The sequence below is a fragment of the Phascolarctos cinereus genome, unplaced genomic scaffold, assembly GCF_003287225.1.
Source record: "Phascolarctos cinereus isolate Bilbo 61053 unplaced genomic scaffold, phaCin_HiC Scaffold_7;HRSCAF=346, whole genome shotgun sequence".
In the NCBI taxonomy this organism is placed as follows: Eukaryota; Metazoa; Chordata; class Mammalia; order Diprotodontia; family Phascolarctidae; genus Phascolarctos; species Phascolarctos cinereus.
The window spans coordinates 81,948,006-81,972,280 of NW_027556180.1; the positions used below are offsets into that span (position 1 = coordinate 81,948,006).

Genomic DNA, 24,275 nt, shown 5'->3' on the forward strand with positions numbered 1-24,275 from the left:
TACTGGGTGTCCAGTAACAAAAGTTTAGAGAAGTCCCCTATAGATGGTGAGAAAGTCCTCCTCATTTTGAGATTTTAGTAGTGCTGAGAGGCATGTTGCAATGTTGCAACCCTCCTTGCATAATGGTCTGTCTAGGTCTCCTTTCATATAGCAGAAAGTTCCAAGTGGGAACAGACACCATTTTTCACAGAAAGTTTTCTGAGTTAGTGGAGACAGACAGAGCTATCCTTTATTCCTCTCGTTAGTAAAGACCACATCTGGATGCTGTATCATGCTGAAACCCAAACCACTTCTTGAACCCTGGGCCCTCTACCCAAGCCACACTATATTTTCTATCATATTTAGTTGGTCATGAAGGACAAGATATAAAGGCCAAATGATGCTGTAATATACTGGCTTCTCCCACCCAAGGCTTGGCATTGTGGTCCAGATGGACTTTAGAATGTGGCTTGAATTACTTTGGACAAAGCACATAACTAAATTTATTTACTTATGCAATAAACCTTACACTTTTTTATATTAAAAAACTTTTAATATTTGCTGCAATGACTTGTTTTACTTTTTTAATTAGAGTTTGATACATTTTTAAAAATTTCTTCATCAAATCACACAGCATTGGTTATCAAGCGTGACTTTAATAAACAGTCCCTTTTCAAAGTCTAGCCATGATTATAGTGGATAGGTTTTCACAGTTGTTCAGTCATTTCAGTTGTGTCTGACTCTCTGTGACCCCATTTGAGGTTTTCTTGGCAGATACTGAAGTGGTTTGCCATTTCCTTCTCCAGCTCATTTTATAGATAAGAAACTGAGGCAAACAGGGTAAAGTAACTTGCCCAGGGTCACATTGCTAATAAGTGTCTGAGGCTGGATTTGAACTTGGGTTTTCCTGACTCTAGGACCACAGCTCTATGCACTGCACCAACTGGTTGCCCTCTATAGGTTTTCAGTGAGGTTTAAATCCCAGACTATTGAAGCATGCATGTTAACTGCCATCTCCTAAATAAACTTTAAACGTTTAGTAATATGTGGCATAACATAAGTTTGTGTTGCTAACATTCTATCTCCATTTGAGAATTTATACAATTTTTGAAGAATTCTGTTTAATACATTAGAGTTTATCATTCCCTCAATGAGGGAATTTTGGGTCTGCCAAAAGCAAAACAATACAAAAGAAAAACAACCTTAAACTTTTTTTTCATGTGTGAGTGTGTGTGTGTGTGTGTGTGTGTGTGTGTGTGTGTGTGTGTGTGTGTGGATGTTTTATGGTCTGATGAAGACGCCCAGATATTACCACTTCATCAGGACTTCTCACAACAGTTACGGTGAAGCCTTGAATGAAAAACAAGTTTTATTAGCAAAAAGCAACCCTTTCCAAACTTCAGCTCTTCAGCCTTTGTATTGTCTCTCCCTCACAAGTGTTTTTTCTTTATAACAAAGGTTAGCAGCTATATTTTTTTGTTTAAAATATGGTCTTAACTACTACTCTTCCAACTTCCAGAAGCCTGGGCTGCAATGTGGAAGAATCAGAATTTTGCATCACTTAATCATAAGAACTGAAGAAAGACAGTGATATAGATGTAGGGTCTGTGATACTCATCATGAAGTGGGACATGGAAATGGGGTGAGCCAGTAGGGTTCATAAATCAGACAATGCCCAGGCTGACACCAGCATTTGTCAGTCAGAGAAGGCTGGCAGATATGTCCAACTGGGCCGCCTGTATTGTGATACATGCATGTCATACCCCAGTGCACGCTATGTGTGTGACATCTATTGGGGACTCATATGCTTGTCACACTCATACCAGGTACTGATTGGCCTTCTTACTTTCTCAATCTGAGACAGCGATGAGGCACAATGGATAGAGTGTTGGGCTTGGATCTAGGAAGACTTGAGTTTGAATCCTGCCTCGGACTTTTTAGCTGCATGACCCTGGGCAATTTACTTCCCTGTCTGCCTCAGTTTCCTCATATATATAAAATGAAGATCACAATATCACTTACCTCTCAGGGATGTTTTAAGGATACATTGAGATAAAATACATAAAGTGGTATGTAAATGTTAGCTGTTACTATTATTATCTATTTCTGCGTATTTATATTTACCACTAAATGTGAAAAGAAATCAAGTAGGCTCTGTTTTAAAATCTTTAAAATAAATATGAGTTTCGAAGGAAAAGGTTTCTTAGAAGTGGGTCTAAGCCACAACAGGGCAGGCCAGACTGGAGGAGGAGGCCAAAAGCAAGAGTTCAGGGGAATCCCTGGGTTGGGTGGAGAACAGAAGACTGAACACAGGTGTACAAGCAGAATTATGCATATCTGGGATGTATGTGTGAAAAATAGGATAGGCAAGAGGCACGATGAGTCAGAAGCAGAATTCAAGCTTGTCAGTATTAAACAATCAACATCTATTAAGCCTCTAGTATGTGCTAGCTATTGTGCTAAGTGTTGGAGATAAAAAAAGAGGCAAAAGACAGCCCCTGCCTTCAAGGAGCTTAAATCTAATGGGAGAGACAACAGGAAAACAAATATATCATCAAAGGCATATGTATCAATCCAACTGGGATAAGAACAGGTGATGAGGGAAGGCCCAAGTCAAATTAAATGAACATTTATTAAGCACCTACTATGTGCTTATACATCATCAAACAAAATATATGTATCAATCCAGCTGGGATAGGAGCACGTGATGAGGGAAGGTCCAAATAACAAATATCTCAAGTCCAATGAGGCCAGTGATCTTTGTCATATACACTGGGTGAGGGGTGTCAGAAGCTGAAACTCAGAGACCTGATGGAACGGAGGTCAGCAGTTAGGTACCGTGAGATGATGTCAGAAAGGTTTGCAAAGCACTTTATATATATCATCTCCTTGGATCCTTATAACAACCCTGTGAAGTAGTGCTATTACTATCCCCATTTTAAAGATGAAAAAAGCTGAGGCAGAGAGAGTTTACAACTAGTAAGTATGTGAGGCAAGAATTCATCTCAGGTCTTCCTGGCTCCACGGTAGTGGCCTATAGCTACCTATAATACCTATAATGCTACCTATAGCTCTCTTCTGGAGATTACAAAGGCAGGAAGGATCCCAGTCACTGAAAGATTAGTGTCACTAAGGTCACAGTGGGACCATCACTGAGACAGAATTAATTTTAAGCTAGATAAATAGGACCTCTAAAATCTCCAACACACACACACACACACACACACACACCACACACACACACACACACCCTTTCGGCTGGAATTAGTTCCAGATTGTGGGGTGGGAAGATCCTCATATTTTGGTGAGCCCTAAGTAGGCTGAACTGCCAGGATTAGAATGAGGTGAGGGTCTGGAAGGCCATTAAAAGGGCAACAGAACCTTTTTGAAATTCTCATTGTTACTGTAGTTGTTTACAGAGATAAAGGGTGAATGTTGGTTCAATGTGAGAAAGGACAAGTCTTGGCTAGAATCATTAAAGTCCCATGTGCATCATTCTGAACTCACAGCTCAAATTTTCTTCTGCATTATAAATGTGATTCTGTTATTAGATTAGCATCTGCATTACAGTCCTTGGACGAATAATTAATAAAGTTATGCACCCAATCTCTCCCTGCCTGTGGCAGGGACTTTATTTTTCATTTTAAATAATTATAATGATGCAGCTTGACAGAGAAAATAAAACCTTTATATATTCACAGATAATTGCTCATAAGTCACACCCAGAGATACCTTCTAATTATTTTTCGCATCTTCAGTGTGGAAAAAATACTCAAGTCCTTCATGTTTTGGTGGCATTTTAAACTCAACATTGCTAGAGTTATGGCTGAGATGGAGCCAAACGGGCAGCTCTACTAATGTGTTTTGCAGGGAATTTTTTTATTCCTTGAATCTGAGAGGAAACTGATCTAGAAGGTTCACACTGCCTTCCACTTTACCATAGAACACTGGAAGAAAAACGAGGTGCTAACATTTTGGGAGGAAAAAGAGGCGTACTATTTTCCAGGCCTACTCCTCAATATAAATCATTTTTATGGCTAAGGAAGCTGAATTTAAGAAAAGAACATCTGTAATGAAATTAAATTGTGCTAAAAACAGCCCATTTCATTGGGACAGTTAGAACCTTTCTTACTCTGGAGATGTTTAAGAATAAGAGAAATACCTACCTGTCTGAGTTTGCAGTTCCCTGGGTACCTTTTGGTGTGTGTAACCTGCCTTGCCACACCTCTTTGGAGAGTTCCAAAAAGCATAGTTGTTGGGCTGAAATTATTCTCTTTCATTACTCTATTATCATGGCAACCTGAATGTTGTCATTTCCATTTTCCTTTTTTATTCTATGAAAGAAAGAAAGGAAGGCAAGCAGGCAAGCAGGAAAGAAGGAAAGAAAGAAGGAAGGAAGAAGGAAGGAAGGAAGAAAGGAATGAAATAAGCCTTTATTTAACACCTACTTTGTGTCTGTTTGCCTTAATCCACTGGAGAAGGAAATGAAAAACCACTCCAGTATCTTTACCAAAAAAACCCCCCATGGACAGTATGTCCACAGAATCATGAAGAGTCAGACACAACTAATGGACTGAACAACAATGTGTCAGGCACTGTGCTAATTTACAATTATTATTTCCTTTGATCCTTGCAACGACAACCCTGGGAGGTAGGTGCTATTATCATCCTCATTTTGCAGCTGCAGAAACTGAAGAGAAGTTAAGTGACTTTCCCGGGGTCACACAGCTAGTAAATGTTTGAGGCTGGAATTGAACTCAGGTCTTGCTGACTCCAGTCCTAGCATTTTATGCACTGTTCCACCAGCTGCTTGACTTAACATTAACACAGTAACTTCAAGTCATAGCTCCAAGTTTTATTTGGGAGTTTGATAAACACAGAAACAAACTTGTTACACAGGAGAGTTCAAGAAAAGGGGGTCTCTGTGTTTTGAAATATTGTGGGTCAGTTAGCATCAAAGAAAAGCATCAGTGGGCACCTAACAGAAATATTTTACATCTGTTCTAAACTACCTAAATCTACTGTTTAATAGCATCTCCACCAGATAATTTTGTCCCAAAGTCAAGGATACAAGTAAGGATTTGGGGCAAGGTCTTAGACTTTTGCCTTTCCAGATTTTGAGTGGCCACCTAGAGTAGCTCATTTATAAGCACCTTGAGTGGTTCCTTTACATTTGAAAAAAAGGTCTGGAGGGACTGACAACAGGCTTGCCCCTGTGACACAGGCAAATTAAAGAGACTCAGGATTTAAAAACAAAGGTGATGAATATATAAGAGGTCCAGCTGGACAGTCCAGTTGAGTACAGAGGGAGTTCAGTAGACTATTAATCTGGTGCTGGGAATTGAGATCCTGCTAGGTACATGATAAGCAGGAGAGATCAGATCCCTGCTAGTCTTAGGATGCAAGCCTTTAGTTCACTCTCAAGGAGAAATGACAATACTAAGTCAACAATATTGAGTCTAAAATTGAACACAGTAAAGAGCATGACCACATATCTGTTGGTCTTAAGAGATGGGTTATAATTATTTTAAATTAAAATGCATAGCTGAAAATGAATAGGGACAAAACTAACAAGATGGAGGACTAGACAATTTTTCAGATCCCCTGGACTTTTCAAACCTCTCCAAAACAGAAATTAGGTGCAAAAATTGTTATAAAGAAACTCCAGCTGTCTCTATGATTTAGAACATCCAGAATCCAAAGGAAGATTTAAACAACAACAACAACAACAACAACAAAACAAACCAGGAACTCACTTCTACAGTGCGCTCACTTAGTACCCCTCCCCAGCTTGTCACTTAAGTGGCAGGGAAGATGTACTTAGCACTCAAAGATCCTACCTAAGGTTATGACACACTGGCTTGCAACAAAATTCAGCCCTACCACCCTGGTCTCCCCTCCCTTTCTTTAGTGCTGTGGAGATCCTGGCTCCAGGCTTCAGAAGTTGGTTCAGGCCTTGACAGCCAGCCAGCACTGTGGCAGTACTCCAGGGGCAGAAGCTTGTTGGGGAGGCAGCAATCTGTGCTGTAAAAGATCTCTGCAGGACAGCCAGGAACAGAGGGAAAGGGACAGGGCATGTGTCTGTTCTTGAAATAGAGAACACCACACCCCATCCTACCCCACCTCCCAGAGTCTTAGAGACCCAAACCACAGAAATCAATCTCACAGCACGAGCATGACAACTATCTGAACTGCTGTGCTCTGCCAGGTCAAAGAGGTAGGAATAGACTAAGCTGGATGAGACAATGGAGCAGGTGGCTATGTGTGTCTGGAGGGCATGGCACTCCACCAAGCCTAAAGGAAAGAGGTCAGCATTTAGCTGGGGCCAGTTCTTACTATCCAAAAACCACTTAGGGTAGAGACCCAGGCTGGTGAACCAAGAATTGCTTAATGTGGAAGAGGCTGAGATACATTGAGATCCAGCCCCTCAGGAAACCACCTCAAAAGGGAAGGAGTCAGACAGTGAACAACAGGAGGAAATAATCCCTGAAATTACCAAAGATCTCAGTAAGAAGAAAACTCAAAGATCTTGAACATAAGTAGATAAATCAACAGGGAAAAGATGAACAGCAGAAAGAAATAAGGCCTTTAGTTCTAGCAAATGAGTTTAGCCATCTATGAATAAATATTGCAAAACAAAGGAAAATGACACAAACACTTTATGAGATAGAAGACTGTGGAATTTGAGGAGAATGTGGAAACAGGACATGCTGTTTCTGAGTGGTTTAAAAGAAAAATGGGAAAAATAAAAGTAGCATTCATGACCAGCACAGCAATGATAATAGGCAGAATAGAAAAACTGGAATCTGTAATGGCAAGTCTCTCCAAAGATATAAAACAGAAAATAATAGATTGGGAATGCAAATACACAACAGTGAAGGACATTCTAGAAGAAGGAAAGCAAAAACCAATAAGTTTTAAAAGAAATTTAAAAGAAAATATGTTCATTATGAAAGCAAAACATACTGATTTTAAAAACAGGATGTATAAAGAAAATCCTAAGGATCATAGATCTCCCAGAAGAGCAAGACAGAACAAAAAACCTTAACATTAATACCATAATTAGGAAATAATAGAAAAGAATTGTTCAGAACTTTTAAGCATAGAAAATAAAATACTAGTTGAAAGAATTCATAGATTGACTCTGGGAGGGGAAAAAGACTAAAAATCCAAGACATATAGTGGTTAAATTTAATAATTCAAATTGGAAACAAGTTCTACCAGAAATCAGGATAAAGACCTTCAAATACAAAGAAAATAAAATTCAAATAACACAAGACTATTCTGTACCCACAAGAAAATGCGGGAGGAAATGGTATAATGTGTTTGAAGAGCACTGGATGTAGTCCAGGCTGATGTACCTAGCAAATCTGAGGTTAACCATAAATGAAGAAAAATGGATTTCAATAATAAAGAGGCATCTGAATATTCTTAGAAAGACAACCGAACCCAAAGAGATTATTTGATTCTTAAATGCTCTAGAGAACAGAAATGCAGGAGAAGTGAATAAATGTGGCAGTCAAAGACAGTAACAGTAACAGAATGATAGCAGAGAGACAAGTAAAATACTTTTTTCTAAATGTACACAAAGAGACAAGTGAAGACCAAAGTCAAATGATAAAGAAGAGAAGAAGTGAAGAGGAGGAACTGAGGCATTGTGGACAGAACCTGGCAACACCTAGCCTACAGGTAAATAAATTTTTTTTTGTAATACTACATTACAGAATGGGAGGGTGAATGAAAGAGCATGACAGCAAGGGGACAGAAGGGACTTTGGGATGTACAGCGGTCAACTTGAGGGCTAGCAATGATGGGAAGGTGACCCTTGTGGTGTTAGGAAGATACAAACCTACAAGGGAGTAAGTGAGGAGGAGTAAGAGAAGGACTGAAGGGAAAAGGATAGAGGCTTTGCTTTGGTAGTAGGAAGAAGCACAACTGATGAATGCTCCTGTATATGAAGAGATTTCCTGTAAAATGAGATTGGGAACTTGTGTTGGGTATGAGCTAGGGAATTTGGTGCTTGTAAAGACCTACCTTGGAAGGGGGGAAATTGGAACTCTTGGGGTTACTGACACCTGGGAAAGTATGAGAGCATGGACCCAGAGAGGAGATTTTGAGGCAAATGGAGAAAAAATGGTAACCAGGAGGAGGGTATAGATCAGTGGTGGAGTCCACAGTTAGGGACAGGATATCCCACCATGGGGCAGTGTCTTCTCTGGAGCAAGCTCTACAAGGCAGTAGAAGATTTGGTATCTAGTGAGGAGAGCCCAGAATGGATACCTTGGAAGTTTCAATTCCACAAGTAATACTGAGAATAGAGGTCAGGCACTAGAGAATAAGTGTCTAGAGTAGACAGAAAGAGAATATAAATCATAAAATGAGTATGAGAAACTTTATGGAATGGAACACAAAATGGAGTGCAAAAATTAAATAATAAAACCAACTAAAGAATGGCATTAGTTGAAGGGGAGCAGAGAAAGAGAGAAGCTAACTTGACTAACTGAGAAAAAAAAAGAGAGGGGGGAGAATTAAATAACCAGATAAATGGGAAAATAAGAAAAAGGAACTAATAAGCAAAAACCCGAAGGGAAAGGGGTAAGTAATGGAAAGATGAGAACAGAAGTAAAGGGAAGAGAGCCATTGAGAATAAGACCACCTTAAAAATGAATATACTAAAGTAACTGAAGGTACATAATATTGGGTTTGTAGCAGAAAAGGGAAAAACCATAAAACTTTTAAAAAATTAGCAACAAATGGAAGAAAATATAAATATAACTCATAACTTTAAATGTGAATGGATTAAACAATCCAGCAAAATGAAAAAGAACAACAGATTGGATAAGAAAACAAAACTCTATAATCTGTTGCTTATAAGAAACACATTCAAAAAATAAGACATATACAAAATGAAACTGAGAAGATGGAAAATAATTATTATGCATCAAGTGAATGCAAAAAAGCAAGAACTGCCATCATACTGACAAAGGAAAAACAAGCATTCAAAAAATAAAGGGGGAGAAACAAGGAGACTACTTTATGGTGAAAGGAACCATAGACAATAAACTAACATCAGTAATAAACTTATATGCTCTAAAAGCCTTAGCATTCATATTCATAACAGAAACATTAATTGAGTTATAAAAAGACATAAGCAGTAATACAATAGTGACAGGATATTTCAATATTCATCTCTCAGTTTTGAATACGCCTAACAGAATGATAAACAATAAATTAGAGTTAAAAGACTTATGGTGTCTTCTAAAGGGGAGAACTGCCTATATCTCTATCTCTATCTCTGTCTCTATATCCTCCATCACCACATGAAGTTTTTACAAAAATTGACCACATATTGGGGCACAGAGATATTACAAACAAATGTAAAAAGGAAGAAACAGTCAATGTATAGACCATAATGCAATAACAATAGTAATTGGTTCAGGGACAACAAACAAAAGACACTGATTTCAATGGAGATTAAATAATGACATCCTAAAAAATGAGTAGGTCAAAGTACAAATAATAGAAATAACTAATAATTATTTGAAAGAAAATGATGATAAAACAACATACCAAAATTACTATGATGTAACTAAAGCAGTTCTCAGGGTGAAAATTATATCTCTACAAACATATATTAACAAAATAGAAAGAGAGGATTAATGATCTGAGTATGCATTTAAAAAATTAGAAAGCCAACAAATAAACAAACCTAAAATAAGCACCAAAGAAGAGATATGAGAAATCAGAGAAGAATAAACTGGAAACAAAAAGACCCATAGAAATTATAAAGCTAAAAGTTGATTCCTTAAGTTGATAAGTCTTTAGATAATCTGATTAAAAACAGAAGAGCAGAAAATAAAATTAATAAAGTAGCAAATGAGCAAAAAAACACACAAAACTAGAAGAAAAAATTAAAAATCAGAACATATTATGCAACAGTTCTACGCTAACAAAATTGAGAACACAAGACAGGAATATCTTCAAAAATATAAAAATCCCAAACTATCTAAAGCCCAGATACACTTTTTAAATAACACAATATCAGAAAAGGATATAGATCTAGATATAAGGGAAATACCAAAGGAAAAAAAACTCTTGGTCTTGATGGATTCACAGAAGAATTATATCAAATTTTGAAAGAAAAATTAGTACTTATACCTTACAAATTATTCTCAAAAATTAAGAAAGAAAGCTCTTTGCTGGGATCCTTTTATGAGACAAATATAGTGCTAATACCAAAACTACGGGAAGATTAAAAAAAGAAGGAAAATGACAGACCAATATTGATTCAAAAATTTTAAACAAAATCTTGTCAAATGGACTATAGCAATTTATCTAAGAAATCATTCATTATGACTAAATGAGATCTATATGAGGAGTACAAGGATCTTTCAGCATTAACAAATGAATCAACATAATTAATAATATTAGAAACCTAAAAATCTAAAATCACACAAGCATCTTAATGGATGCAGAATAAGCCTTTGACAAAGTGTAGCGCTATTTTATGCTAAAAATCCTACAATACATAGGCATAGAGGTATCTGTATAGAAAATATCATAAATAGCCTCTATCCAAAAATAAAAGAAAACATTATATGCAATGGTGATACACTAGAACCCTTCCCAATAAATATGAGAATGAAGCAAGAATGCTCACTCTCCCCACTATTATTTGATACAGTTCTGGAAATGCAAGCAACAGCATAAGACAAGAGAGAGAAATTAAAGGTATAAAAACAGGTAACAAGAAGATAAAATTATCCCTATTTGCTGATGAGATACTATACTAAAACCCTAGGGAATGATTAAAGATACTAATTGAGACAATCAATAGCTTCAGCAAAGTTGCAGGGTACAAAATAAGCCTTCAAAAATCAACAGCATTTCAATATAAAGTAACAAACCCAAAAAGCAAAAATAGAAAGGGAAATCCTATTCCAAAAATAATGGTTTGGAATCCAAGATATATAGACAATAAATATATATGACTAATAACCATTACCCAATACATAGTCAAAGGATATGAAAAAATAATTCTGTAAAGAAGAATTGAAAAGTATTTACAACCACATAAAAAAATGCTCCAAATCACTAATAATAAAAAAAATGCAAATCAAAACCACCCTGAGTTTTGCCTCATTCTCCACAAATTGGCAAAGACGACAAAAAAATGGCAATGGTCAATGCTGGAGGGGTTGTGGAATGATAGGCATACTAATACATTGTTGGTGGAGCTATGAAATAGTATGACCATTTTTAGAAAGCAATTTGGAATTATGAACTAAAATCTGAAAAAACCTCAAATAATTCTAGTAAACAAATCTTTGAACTTTTAAATCTCACATCATTTTCTTAAATTACTCATGTAAATGTTGTCAAATGCCTTTAAAAAATGGCCATTATTCATATTGATTATTGCAACCAAAATTCATGGAATCTCAGAGTCAGAAGTTACCTCAGTGATCATCTAGTGTCCAAACTATTCTGAACGGGTATCTGCCTGACAAAATGCCCACAAGCTTTTGCTGGAATGTGATTCTATGATTCCATGATATTCAGATATTCAAAAAGATCTGTGGTTTCCTTTGTTTGTATGCTCCACATATGGCAGGATCATGCATGGTTACTGTCCTGCCATGTGGGCTGGCTTACCTCTTCCCTTCCTTGTAGTCTAGGCTGCTTTTTCATTAAAAGGTACTGAATCTGAACTGGAGAGTGCAGTTAGTTAGTTAACAAGAATTTCAGTGCATTAATATTTCCCACAATGCAAATTGGAATCCAGATATGCCTGGTGCCTAGTCTACCTATGCAAGAGTTACTTTTGTTTACACACTCCCATTAATTTGTCAGACAGGGTCAATCCCATTTATGTATATGTATGTGTATGTATGTCTGTGTATATATGCATTCACACATATACGTGTGTGTGTGTGTGTGTATGTGTGTGTATGTGTATCCTACTGTTATGGCAGTGCAGCTTGGACATTTAAACTTCAGGAGTTAGTTTTAGAAGGCGTGCATGGAAAATAAGAAAACTCTTTACATAGTAAATAGATGAGGCAAGGGAAAGGAATGGTTGAAAATGAAGAGGGAAGGCTGCTGTTAGACACAAATCTGGTAATCTGGCAATTAGCACCATGGGGCACAAAATGCTGAAAAGCAATGTCATCCCAACATGTTTCCAGGGCGTGTGTTCTTGGAAAGCACACCAGAAGGTTCATTAGAAAAGAGATATCAGCTTGGGATGTGGAATGTCTTCCACCCCATTCCCTACTGCTTCTCTTCGAGGGAAATCTTCCAAACATTAATATCCTCCCTGAACCAATGCAATACCACCACCCTCTCCTCTCTGGTCGTGTTCCTATGGACGAAGGTAGCAGCTGTCCCACGTTTGCTGTATGTTTGCATTTAACTTGGGAAAAAAATGAATTGGCTTCGTGGACTTTTTTTCCTCTTTTGGTTTTTCCCCAAATGAAAGGAGAGGCATCTGGTAACAAGCAGAGTGAGAGGGGATCTGGCACGAGGTGGATCTTGTACAGGAGGTATTATGGAGGTAAGCCAGAAGTACTTGACTATTTTAAGAAAGGAGAAAGGAAAACATTTCCCAATGGTTTTAGTAACTCAATGTGTTACTTGCTCTCTTTTTAGATCAGTTATTGGAACAAACGAGAAGGAAAATTCTTCACCCCTGCTTTGTTCAATTTCAGTAGCATCAACCTTTGCACTTAGTACCAATGCAAAGTAAAGTAGGACCTGAGCTTGTAAAGAGGCCGATGAGAAGGGAAAAACAAGAAACTAGGGGAAAGTTTTAGATGATTTGAAGTCACAGGGATTGGCACATTTCATAAAACTGTATTTGCCAGTATTATTTCTTTTGGTAGAGAATCCAGTGCCAACGCTTCTCTGTTATTAGCATCTCAGAAGTTTTCTGGTTCAGATTTTTCTGTGTCTTTCAGAAAAATGGGTTTTCTTCATGTTTTCCCAACACTTGAATTTTCCTATTTGATAAGAATAGATATTATTACATTTCAGAATGACTTTGGGCCAAAATGCTCCCCAAACTCTAAGAAGTAGAATAGCCATGGGAGGACTCTGATTGGTTAATTACAACAGGAACTGGAGCAAAGGAAGTTCACGTTTCCTTGGATACCAGTAAGGCACTAAATTCAAAAGTCAAACGTAGTTTTATAAGGAGTTTGCACCCTCATTACAGTTAGGGTGATACTTTTCATACAATATAAATACTAATTTAGATCTCTACTTGTTTAGGGTCTATCCCCATTCATTTGGGGGTGGGAGGTATATTAAAGTTTTTTTTTTTCTTCTCAGAATTTCTCTGTAATCATCTAAAATGAATGCAACTGACTTTCAGCAATTCTGAGAACATTTAGGAAGTCTGGAATTCATAGGAGTTTCTGCTATGGTTTCCCATATTATATAAAATTGTCATTTCTCCCATTGCACTAGAAGAAAAGAATGTTATTATTCTAGAAGAAGGAATTTTGGTTTTTCACTATGAGCCAGCACAAACGCTTGTGGTTTGGGGGTGCCTAACCTATTCTAAACTCAACATCCTGAAGCTGGAATTAATTGCTCGTTAAGAGCACAAAGAGTTCTTTTTTCATTCTAATGTAAGTACAACGTAGAACTTTTTGACATATTATGGAAAAATAATGTAGTTCTGAACTTTCCCTTTCCCTTTCTATTACTTAGGTTTGGACTGGAGCCAGAGGTAGGCCAGACTGCTCCACTTTAGCATGAACAAGAATGATTTTATTTAAACCTCAACAGAGAACTGACGAAACTCAGTGCATCCATTTGGATTTCTTTCAACACTCTTGGGCTGGAAAAAAGTTACATAGTGAGAATTAGGGAGTAATTCAAGTAGCTGAAGACAGGAGTTTTGAAGTGTTTAAAAATAGATATATAGTCAATTATTGAAATACAAACAGCCGACTCACAAACTCCCCATATGCATACAAATGGATGCTTCTTCACCACCTCCTAGTCCCCACCTCAATGTACCCACCACCAAGAACCACAGAGAAAAGAAAATCTGGAGCCTTTAGGTAAAGTTTGAACTTAGAAGTCGAGAAAGGGGAAAATGTGTAAAAATCAAGAATAGCTTAGGGGGAACAGACTTGAATCACAGTTCCCTGCTCCCAAATATTTTCTCATTTCACAGGAACAGATTCATTTTTCTTTGTTCTAGTACCAGAAATTATATCAATCGTTTATTTAATTGTACTTAGAAACATTCTCTTCTAAGAAATGGAAGAACCTTTGAGAAGGTTAAGGGGCTATCTATCACAAATTTGTTCGAATTAGGCTCATTTTCTTCCTAATTCAGTTGAGATCTAGTGCAATAAAGGAAGAGGAGTTATGATTGGGGTGGGGTAAAGAAAGGTTATAGGTTATAATGAAGTTTCTGGGGAGGTGGGCTCTATGGTCTGCTGTGGTGAAAGGTCTAGGCCAAGAGAAGGATAGGATATCTTAAAAGTGGGATGTGTTTTGGGGTTCAGGGAAAGGGACACACACAGAAAAAGAGGCGGGAAAGTGCTAAGGACAAAGTTCATTTATTTATTTAAAATTTAAATGTTTATATTTTATATTTAAATTTTAAAATATTTAATATTTAAATATTTAAACATTTTCCCCAGGGCCAGTCTGTGCTCAGCAAAGGGTGAAGAAACTTTTTTTTTTCCTTCTCCAGGCTAAACCTTTAAACCATCAGGTTGGTTTTATGGCAAGTATTATTAGTTTTATAGTACAGCTATGTTATGAGTTAAAAATGCTTTTGTGGGATGGCCTGGAAACTTAACCATCCACTTATAAAATTCCTTTTATGGAAAATGTATTCCAACTTCCAAACAAATGACTTAAAAACAAGCTTTTGGAAGATAAGACATCCATATTGCAAGGGAGAGGTTCCCTTTAAATATCTCTTCTTTCAATCAGACTTATAGCAATATTGAAAAGAGGACACGGCTTGCATGAGAGAGACACATTTTATTTTCCCCCAGAAAACAAAAACAAAAACTCTTAATTGTAAACAGAATGTATAACACCAGAAGTTAATGGCCTTTTCTTTTTTTCTATTTAAATTTCTCTTATTTCCCTTCTATTTCAGCGGTGTGTGTGCGTGTGTGTGTGTGTGTGTGTGTGTGTGTGTGTGCGCGTGCGCGCTGTAGACCCCTTCCTTAGTCTGGTGAAACCCATGTGTCCCTTCTCAGAATAATGGCTATTGCCTACATTCATAATTCATGGAAATGTTATATTTCAGTTAAAGTATAGTGAAAATTAGGATGAGATTTTTTTCACCATCAAAATTCATAGACCCTCCCCCAGACTGAGAACCCTTTGCTTTATAATAAAAAATTTAGATGATCAATCACTTGGTGTTTTTAAAGTGTCACAAAAAAGTGAATTACAATTATTATCATGATCATTTTAAAATTTTTAGAGGCAATATGGCAAAATGGAAAGAATGCTAATCTTGGATTTTTATTTTCATATTTAATGTGATTCTCTACAAGTCACTACCCCACTCTGAGACTCAGTTTCTTCCTATGTATTTGAGGCTAATGAGACTTGCACCATTTACCTCATAGGGTTGTTACGGGGAAAGCACTTTGTAAAACCTAAAGTCAGTCTGTAAACAAAAATTTACTACATGAATTACTATTTGCTAGGCTGTGGATGCAAAGGCAAAGCTAGTCTTTGCTCTCAGGGAACTCACATTCTAATCAGAAAGACCACCCGGAGAAGATGGGGTTTTAGCAGAGGCTTAAAGAAAACCGAAGCAGGGAAACTGAAAGGCAGAGGAGAGGGAGCAGAGAATTCCAGGCATGGGGCCCAGCCATGCAAAGGCCTGTTGACGGGAGATGGATTGTGGTGCTCTAGGAATTGTAAGTAGGCCAGTGTATTTAGATCCTAGTATGTATGGAGGGGAGTGAAATGTAAGAAGACTGGAAGGTGAGAAGGGGCCAGGTTATCCTGCCAAACAGAAGATTTCATATTTGATCCTGGAAGTAACAGGGATTCACTAAAAAGCTCATTGAGAAGCGAAGTGACATGGTCAGGTCCAGGCTTTAGAAAAATCAGTTCGGTAGCTAAGCAGAGGATGAACTAGAGTAAGGAAAGATGTAACATAGAGACACCTCAACAGAAGAATCTCCTACAAGTGGTTGTGCAGAGCCTGCCTGCCTGATAACAGCCACTAAGGGAAAATCACGACCTCCGCAGGCAGTGTATTTCCCTTTCGGACAGCTTTGATTGTTAGAAAGAGCTTCATTATATGTAGTGGAAATATTTCAGTCATCGCTCCTAGTTCTTCAGTTTGGCAGAAGACAAAAGACAGCTCTCCAAATACCAGATGATAGCAGTTATGGAACCTTTAAACTGCCTCTTCCCCAGGCTAAACACCTCTGTGGGAGTTCTTATGGCATGCTCTGCAGTCCTTCCACCGTCTGGATCAGGTGATCTCTGGACAGACTCTAGTTTGCCAATGTCCTTTCTAAACTGTAGCAAGCAGAATTTATTTTATTCATCCCAATTATCTTTGCATTGAGGCTACAATTACTTTAAGGAACTAGAAGATGACAAAACCAAGTGTGAAATCTACAATACCACACTTCAAAATTCCAAGGCTCTAACATCTTGTTGGTACAGAGACTACCACCACCGATGTATTTCCCACTTGTGTTTCTAGACCTGCTGTGGCTATAGTCAGCCTGTAAGATTTTTTTTTTTAAGGGAAAAATAGATTCATGATTTCATTGGTATAGAGAATATCTAGTGAGGAAAGTCCTGGGACCAGTTCAGATTGCATTTGCTCTGTCACTTGTAGGAGAGGCCAGAGGCACTGAAAGGTTAAATGAATCACACAAAGTCACGCATGTAGTATGACCCAAAGATCTCCCTGATTCTAATGACAACTTTCTATCCACTATACTATTCTGCATCTCTTGATAATACCATATTAGTTCTTAGGTTACCAACCTAAGTAACCAAACAAGTTACTAACTTCTAGTTTTCCCCCTCAACATAGGTAGGCCCACTCTCCCTTCCAGATCCATACATCTACATACCCCTCATATTTGTAGACTTTTCCAATTTATTTGATTACTCAAAGAATTTGTAAACAATCAGTACCTATGATGTAGGCCCTGAAAAGATAATGATAAAGATAGCCATATTGCCAAAAATTCCAGAGTGCTACCGATTCTCAAATTACTCCTAGGTTATTTAGCTTGCTATTATTCAAGCAACAAGCCTTCAGATTCCAATAAGAGAGGCAGCCAGTTGCCAGAGGACTGTGACAGTCTTAACAAGTTTTCCAGAAAATAAAATACTAGCACAGATAACAGGTATTTCTTTTTCCTTTGGCAAATATTAACACTTCACAGCTAGCATATCTAGCCCGCTTAATTGGCCCCATAAAAACATGCTAAGCTATTTCACTTGCCACCATCTAATTCTTGTGACTTTGGCTCCGAAGCTTTTCACAGACAGGAAAACAGCAGGGGGAAAAAACCCAACAATGAAACAACAAACTTCCCAGCAGACCAACTGAAAAGAATCTTGTAGTTTCAAGTGAGATTTTACAAACACTGCAATCTGCGTGTATTTATCTACTTTAAAAGAGCGAATTGAATAATTCAGGGGCTCCTTAGAAAAAGAAAAAAAAAGGCATCACAGAATTTGAGCAGAGAGCCAATGAGAGAAATAGAGATGGGAAGGGGTGAATTCCTGCTAAAGAAATGTACAGAAACAACAAAGAAGAAGACCAGAGGAAAAAAAAAAAGAAAAACCCAGGGAAGGATATATAAAGAATAGAGACTTATTTAAGATGAATTTTTGACCTTATTTTAAAACATTTATGGATCCCAATTGCCTGTCATGAGATCACTTTTTCTCACAATATTGGCTTTTAAGCCTGCCGGGTACTTTAACTTGATTTATTCTATTTTTTAAAAAGTACATTGTGAGATAATTCCTTCCTCTTTCCCTTCCCCAGCCAGGATATCAGAAATTCTGTTGTGTTATGGTGTCAGCAAAAGGACAGGTGAGAGTCATCTCAATCAGACCTCGGGAGCTTTCAGACAAAAGTCAGTGCCCATTCCTAGGCCCACGGAGATGGCAGTGGGCGGTGCCTGCTCAAAAAAAGGTGTATTTTTATGATCTTTATTTATCAGATAACTTGGAAGGTTTAGTATTCTTCAGAAGTGACCATACTTGGCTCCCAAAGTCCTGCCTTATTGGAAGGATTTGACTGACAGGAATGAAATGTGAATTCTCATATCCTTTGCGCGCCCCCCCCCCGCCTCCCCCCCAGGCCTCTGCAAGAGGCACAAGCAGGGCATTGGCAGACCCTGAGGGTTGCACCATTGTGGTCAAGTTTCCCAGGCTTGTTTTTTTATTCTTGGGCAGAAGGTAAGAATGCTTTTATTTGGCTTGGGAAGAGGAGGGGGGAAAGAGAGCCTGTGATTTCAAAGATGCACATTGGAAAACCTCCAGCACAATGAACACTCCTCTTCTTTTATGACAGTGTTCTTTCTGGTGTGAGGATGCAAGGTCTTAGAATCCAGCTGGCCAAGCAAACTTATTTTCCCTGAAACGGAAACAGTGGTCACTCTTGGCAAAGTTCAAAGTGCTCAAAGCATGGGAAACACACACACACACACACACACACACACACACACACACACACACACGGCCTTTTCTTTATCCATTACTTTGTTTGTCCTCTTACACACTCATCAATCAGCCAATCAACAAATATTTTTTTTTCCACACTGGGCTCCGTTGCTACAAAGACAAAAACCTACTCTCAAGGAGCTTACCTTCTAATATTTATTAATCACTGAATGCCTGGGCTAGGCACTGAGAGAGAAGGATACAAAAGTAAATAGATCACAATCTTTGCTCTCCAGGAAGTAGCTGCATACAACTGAGTGAATAATTGAGGTAAGTTAGAACATGGATAGAGTACTGTAGACTCTGAGTGGGTAAAGTGTTTAAATAGGTGGTGTAGTGGATAGAGTGCTGTTTCTGGAGTCAGGAGGATCTGAATTCAAATGTGACCCTAGACACTTCCTAGCTGTGTGACCTTGGGCAAGCCACTTAACCCTCCTTACCTTAGTTTGCTCATCTGTAAAACAAGCTGGAGAAGAAAATGGCAAACCACTCCAGTATCTTTGCCAAGAAAAGCCCACATGGGGTCACAGAGTCAGACACGACTGAAACAACTAACCACAAGGATTCAAGGTTCAAATTCATCTTTAGACACTGATTTAGCTATATGGCCCTGGGCAGATCACTAAACTCTTTGCAGCCTCAGTTTTCTCATCTGCAAAATGGGTATAATAATATCACCTACCTCACAGGTTGTTAAGATCAAATGAGATAACATGTAAAGATTTGTGAAAGCATTAGAGTGTAACGTAAATGTTAGCTATTAATTAATTGTTGACATGTATTTGTATGAACATGATTCTAAGTAGGATGAAATGGAGGCAAAGTACAATGTCCTCTAAGAAAATCTGAGCCTGGAGAGAAGACTTCTAGCTAGGGAAAATCTGAGAAGGTTCCCTGAAAGAGTTGGTACCTAAAATGTGGAGATGAGCAGGCACTCTATACTTGAGGAGAGCCGGTACAAATGTTGAAAGTGGGAGACGATATGTTCAATTCAGGGAATCACCTTCTGCCTCATGTGCCCTAATTTAAAGCAAGATTAGGCTTGTGTTGTGACAATCTCCCCTCCTCTTCCATGGCAGTGAGGAAGCTGTGATCTAAAGTGAATGTTTACCAGGCTGTGAGAGGACCACCATCCATCACATTCCCACCACCCTAATTTTTCTCTGAAAGGTAACAAAGCTTTCTCTGACACCTAGGCCAAGGCTAAAGCTATGTCTCACTTGATGCAGCTTCTTAGCTACCTATCATCATGGTGATATAGTAGCTTCCTGGCAAGGATAGGCTGGTAAATGTTTAATAACTGGCTTTCTGAAAAGAAAAAAAAGTGTGTATGACACACTTTAAGTTTAACCTGAATTATTAACACTATCCTCATCAATTTCTTAAGTCTGAACAATCAATAAAATAATAAATCAAGCCCTGATGTGTAGCATTCGCTGATTTCTGAGGTATCAATGCTCACACTGAAAATTTAACAATTGGCTCTCCTAAGTTTATGAGCTGGTCCCAACTCAACCATGCTTTCTGGTTACTTAAGTCATGAAAAAAGCTCCACAAAGATCGGGGCCCTTCAGACTTGTTAGATGTCCCGAGACCACTTGAGCTGACACTGGTAAGGCAAGAGGAGTGCACTGTGTACCCAAGCTAAATATTTCAGTGTCCTTGTTGAATATCTTTTCTATGCTATACCTAAGTAAGCCTCCTTTGCATAGCCAAATCGTCTATGAATGTATCATCTTGTTTCAACAGCTAACCTAAACTTAAAGCTTGAGTCAGGCCTGTCCCTTACCTATGCCTTTCTATGAAAAGTTGATGAAAGACCATCAAGAGCCTAAGTGTTCTTTATTCTGAAAAATTAAACCTGTTCAATTCTGACATCTTTTATAATAAAATTAATATCAACTATGATTTATTTGAAAGTGCCAAGCCCTTTTCTAGCCACCTGGGATCAGATCACTGGTCCTTAGTAGGATCTACTGATTTAATGGTAAGAGCTATTTAATCCATCATTGAAAGACGCCCATCCAGTCAATGAATTTACTTTGGATAACTATCATGGGGTCAAAATTAATCTTCTATAAAGCAAACCTCAAGCATTTTGATTTAAAGATGTTAGTACAGCATAAATATAAAAATTAAAGGAAAGCATGTGGGTCATTGGGCTCAATTTCTCTCTCAAGTATGGACTGGACTGGACTGGCTGGTGGCCTCCAAGGCCCCTTCTAGGTCTGAGGGTCTGTGATTTTGATTCTGTTCTCAAGAATCCACCTCCATGCTTTTGTTTATATAATTCCCTATGCCTGTTCCCTTTGTTTGCTGTGGAATCCCTACCATCCTATAAAGCTATCTTTTTTTTCCCACTTCTTAGTGAGGATGGCTTATTTGCATTATCTATTCATGCTTGCCCCAAGCCCTGTGACCTAAGAGGTGGAAGGCAAAGAAGTACTTCCAACAGGTAGTGAATAATTTCCTTATATTCCTAAAGTCGCAGAGAAATGCCATCTTGAAGCCACCGTGAAGCTCTCTTTAATCACTGCCCATTGGTAATGACTTTCATCTTTTGATATCAAAAACACTGTTTTTAAACTCTCTAAGGTGCTTATCAAGTAATATTGCATATTGTAGCTGACTATGTTTGTATCTAATCCTCATTCTTATCCAGATTGTAAACTCAATAATGATGGCTGGGATTGTGATTTATCTAAAGTTTGTATTTCCTCTACTACTTAAGAACATCGGTTTCTTTTCAGTTTGTTTATTACTAAATGAGAGGTGAAAACATTTCCTTTGTTTCTCCCTCCTTGCCCAATAGAATTAGCTCCTCTGAAGCTGGTGTTTTGGGGCTCACCAATCATATCACACCAGCGAATACCAGTGCCTTGTAATTAAAAACAACACAGGAAACTTTGGGGTTGGAGGAGGAAAAGAGGGGATTTTGGAAGAAGTGGGGTGCTGGTGGTATTACGAACAGAGACTTGATGATTAAAATATTGTCATCTTTGCTCCCCTTGCTCACATGGGGTGAAGTCTGTTGGGATGCCCAATGCCATGTTGTACCCTATACCTACACGGAAGGAGAGGAAAAAGACAGGAGAGGTATCCTTGTCACTTCATATAACTAAACCTATGGCAGACATCCTTCTAGAATTTTATGATAAATCTTTCTGTCCCCTGAAGGATAAAGGATTTGAAATGACAAGACATAGAAAGTTCCCTCTAATTGAAAATATTGCTTACTTCTAAACAAAGGCTCTTGCAATATACTGGGGCAATCATCAGTGTGAATTGTTCAAAAGTCAATATACAATCTCAATATATAATACTGGCATAACGATGACGCCTGTTTTTGAAAAGCACACTCCTGACATTAGTTTCTGATGGTTCACTTCTAACAATCATTTATCTTTTTTTTTTTTTGCTGTATAGGATGGTTTATTTGCATTATCTATTTGTGCTTAACTAAAGCCCTGTGACCCAAGAGATGGAAAGCAAAGACTTACATCCAATAGGTAGTGGCTAATTTCCTTGTATTGTAAAGTAGAGGAGATACCCTCTACCCATATCTACAAGCATACATGTTCAATGCTGGTGGCAACAGGCTAAATATGACAGCAATTAGAAGGAGCTACTGTAGATTAGTGTGGTTTGATGTATGCAAACAATTTCCATGAGAAGGCAGGGGTGTTGTCTGCAGAATATCCATGTCTATGAAATCTAAGTCTCTAAGCTAACTCGATACAACTGGAGACTGGAAAATTCCTTGAAGAGTACAATGCCTTTGCAACTTTTATATTAAAAAAGACTTCAGTAATTAGGACCAGGCAGAAACTTACCCAATGCTGCTCATAATCAGAAGGCCTTGCTCTCACTTCATCATCTTCATATAAAGAAAAGCCTTCTCGTCTGGCCTGATGATATTCCTTCCGTAACTTCTGGATTCGGTCAGCACATCCAGTTGTGGGGCGGCCACTGGAAAATAAATGATCACATGGAAAGATGCTAACACAAATTCATAACACTCTTGAAGACTTGGTTTTTGATCTACTTATCAAAAGGGTTTACAATTTTAGAGGGATGGACCTATGTGAATTTGGAAGGCCTCACAATGCAATTCAAGCTAGCCAGAGAAACTACAAAAAACAGAAAAAATAGAATTAAATTAAAAATAGAAAAAAACAGACTAACAAATTATATATACTTCTTGAGTGGGATATTCAGTTAAGGCCCTGCCCTCTTATGGGGATTAGAATATTCAATGTATTTTCTTATGATCAGATAACTGTAAAGTTTGAATACATTTTACTTTGCACAATTATCTCATTTTTCCAAATAAGAGTCCCTGTGGATCTATTAAGGTATGTTCTTTTTTTTTTTTTGAGGGGGGGAGAGAAGGTTCAAATCTATGATTTCATTCATCTGGGAAACTATAAGTATTATAATTAATGATATTAATCATAATTAATGTTATATAGCACTTTAAGGTTTACAAAAACACTTTACATGTATTATCTCATTTGATTCCTACTTACCTCCCTGGGAGGTAGGTGTCCTGTTTTACAGATGAGGAAACTGAGGCAGAAGGTGTTTAAGTGTCTTGCTCAGGGGTCACAAAGCTGACAAATATCTGAAGCTGGATTCAAACTTAGATTTTCTTTACTCCAGGTCCAGTGCTCTATCTTCTATGCCATTTATGTCAGTATTTAGCACAATACTCGGCACATAGTAGGTGCTTAATAAATGTCAGTTGACTAGATCAGTAACCTCCTGCAACTGTTGCTTTTAGAAAGTTACTGGGGGCACTGAGAATGATTTGCCCACGACCACACAGCTTTTGTTGTTGTTGTTCGGTCATTTTCAGTCATGCCCAAGGGTAGGACTTCCTGAATCCAAAGTCGGGCTTCCCTCTGTTAAGTCAAACAGACTCCTCACACAGTCCTTTCTTTTGTTGTCTGGACCTGTGATTTCATCAATGTAGGGAACTCCCAGAAATATACTCTACCTAGGAGTCCCTGAAAGTTGCCTGGTATAGATGGTACATAAAACCAGTACATGTCAGAGCATAACTTGAACTCATATCTTTCTGAATCCGAGGTTTATTTCTAACCCCTACACCACCTTGCCTCTTATTAGTGTTAATTGATTAGTTAGAATTTTCAGTCTAGGGAGTAAAGAGTAAGGTTAAGAAAGGAGATGCGGCACTCACGTGAAGGATGTGAGGCAAGCGGAGAGTAGAAACCATCAGTATTACTACCTGTCCGTATTTTATGTCTCTACACCTCACCCATGCCCTGTCTTCTTCATTTGTCCTGTACTTCACACAGACCCCATCCTACCAAGGGCTTACTAAATTCAGTTCCACCCTGCCTGCTTCTCCGTTTCTCCCTAATGGTTCTCTAAAGACAAAGAGGAAGAATTTATTACAGAAGATGGGGGAGGGGAGTGGTTGCTGGTACAAAGTACAATAAGGCAGGTATGGGAAGGAGAAATTAAAAGGTCATAACAGGCAAAGGTGAGTGAGGGAACAGAATTTCCTTCCTTTAAGGGGTAGATGGGATCATAAAAGGACAAAAAACAAGACTGATGACATCAGAAAT

At 38.1% G+C, this 24,275-nt stretch overlaps 1 protein-coding gene across 5 annotated transcripts in view; it reads right to left on the reverse strand.

Moving 5' to 3' along the window:
• Positions 1–24,275, reverse strand: part of PARD3B (par-3 family cell polarity regulator beta) — a 1,305,457-nt gene that overhangs the window by 113,548 nt on the left and 1,167,634 nt on the right. For 4 of the 5 annotated variants that reach the window (XM_020972847.2, XM_020972848.2, XM_020972849.2 and 1 more), the window contains one exon: positions 22,515–22,650. In XM_020972847.2, coding sequence (XP_020828506.1) covers positions 22,515–22,650 — 136 coding nt within the window. Of the gene's footprint in view, positions 1–14,971; positions 18,596–22,514; positions 22,651–24,275 lie in introns of those variants that run through there. The other variant, XM_020972850.2, reaches the window with a different exon arrangement.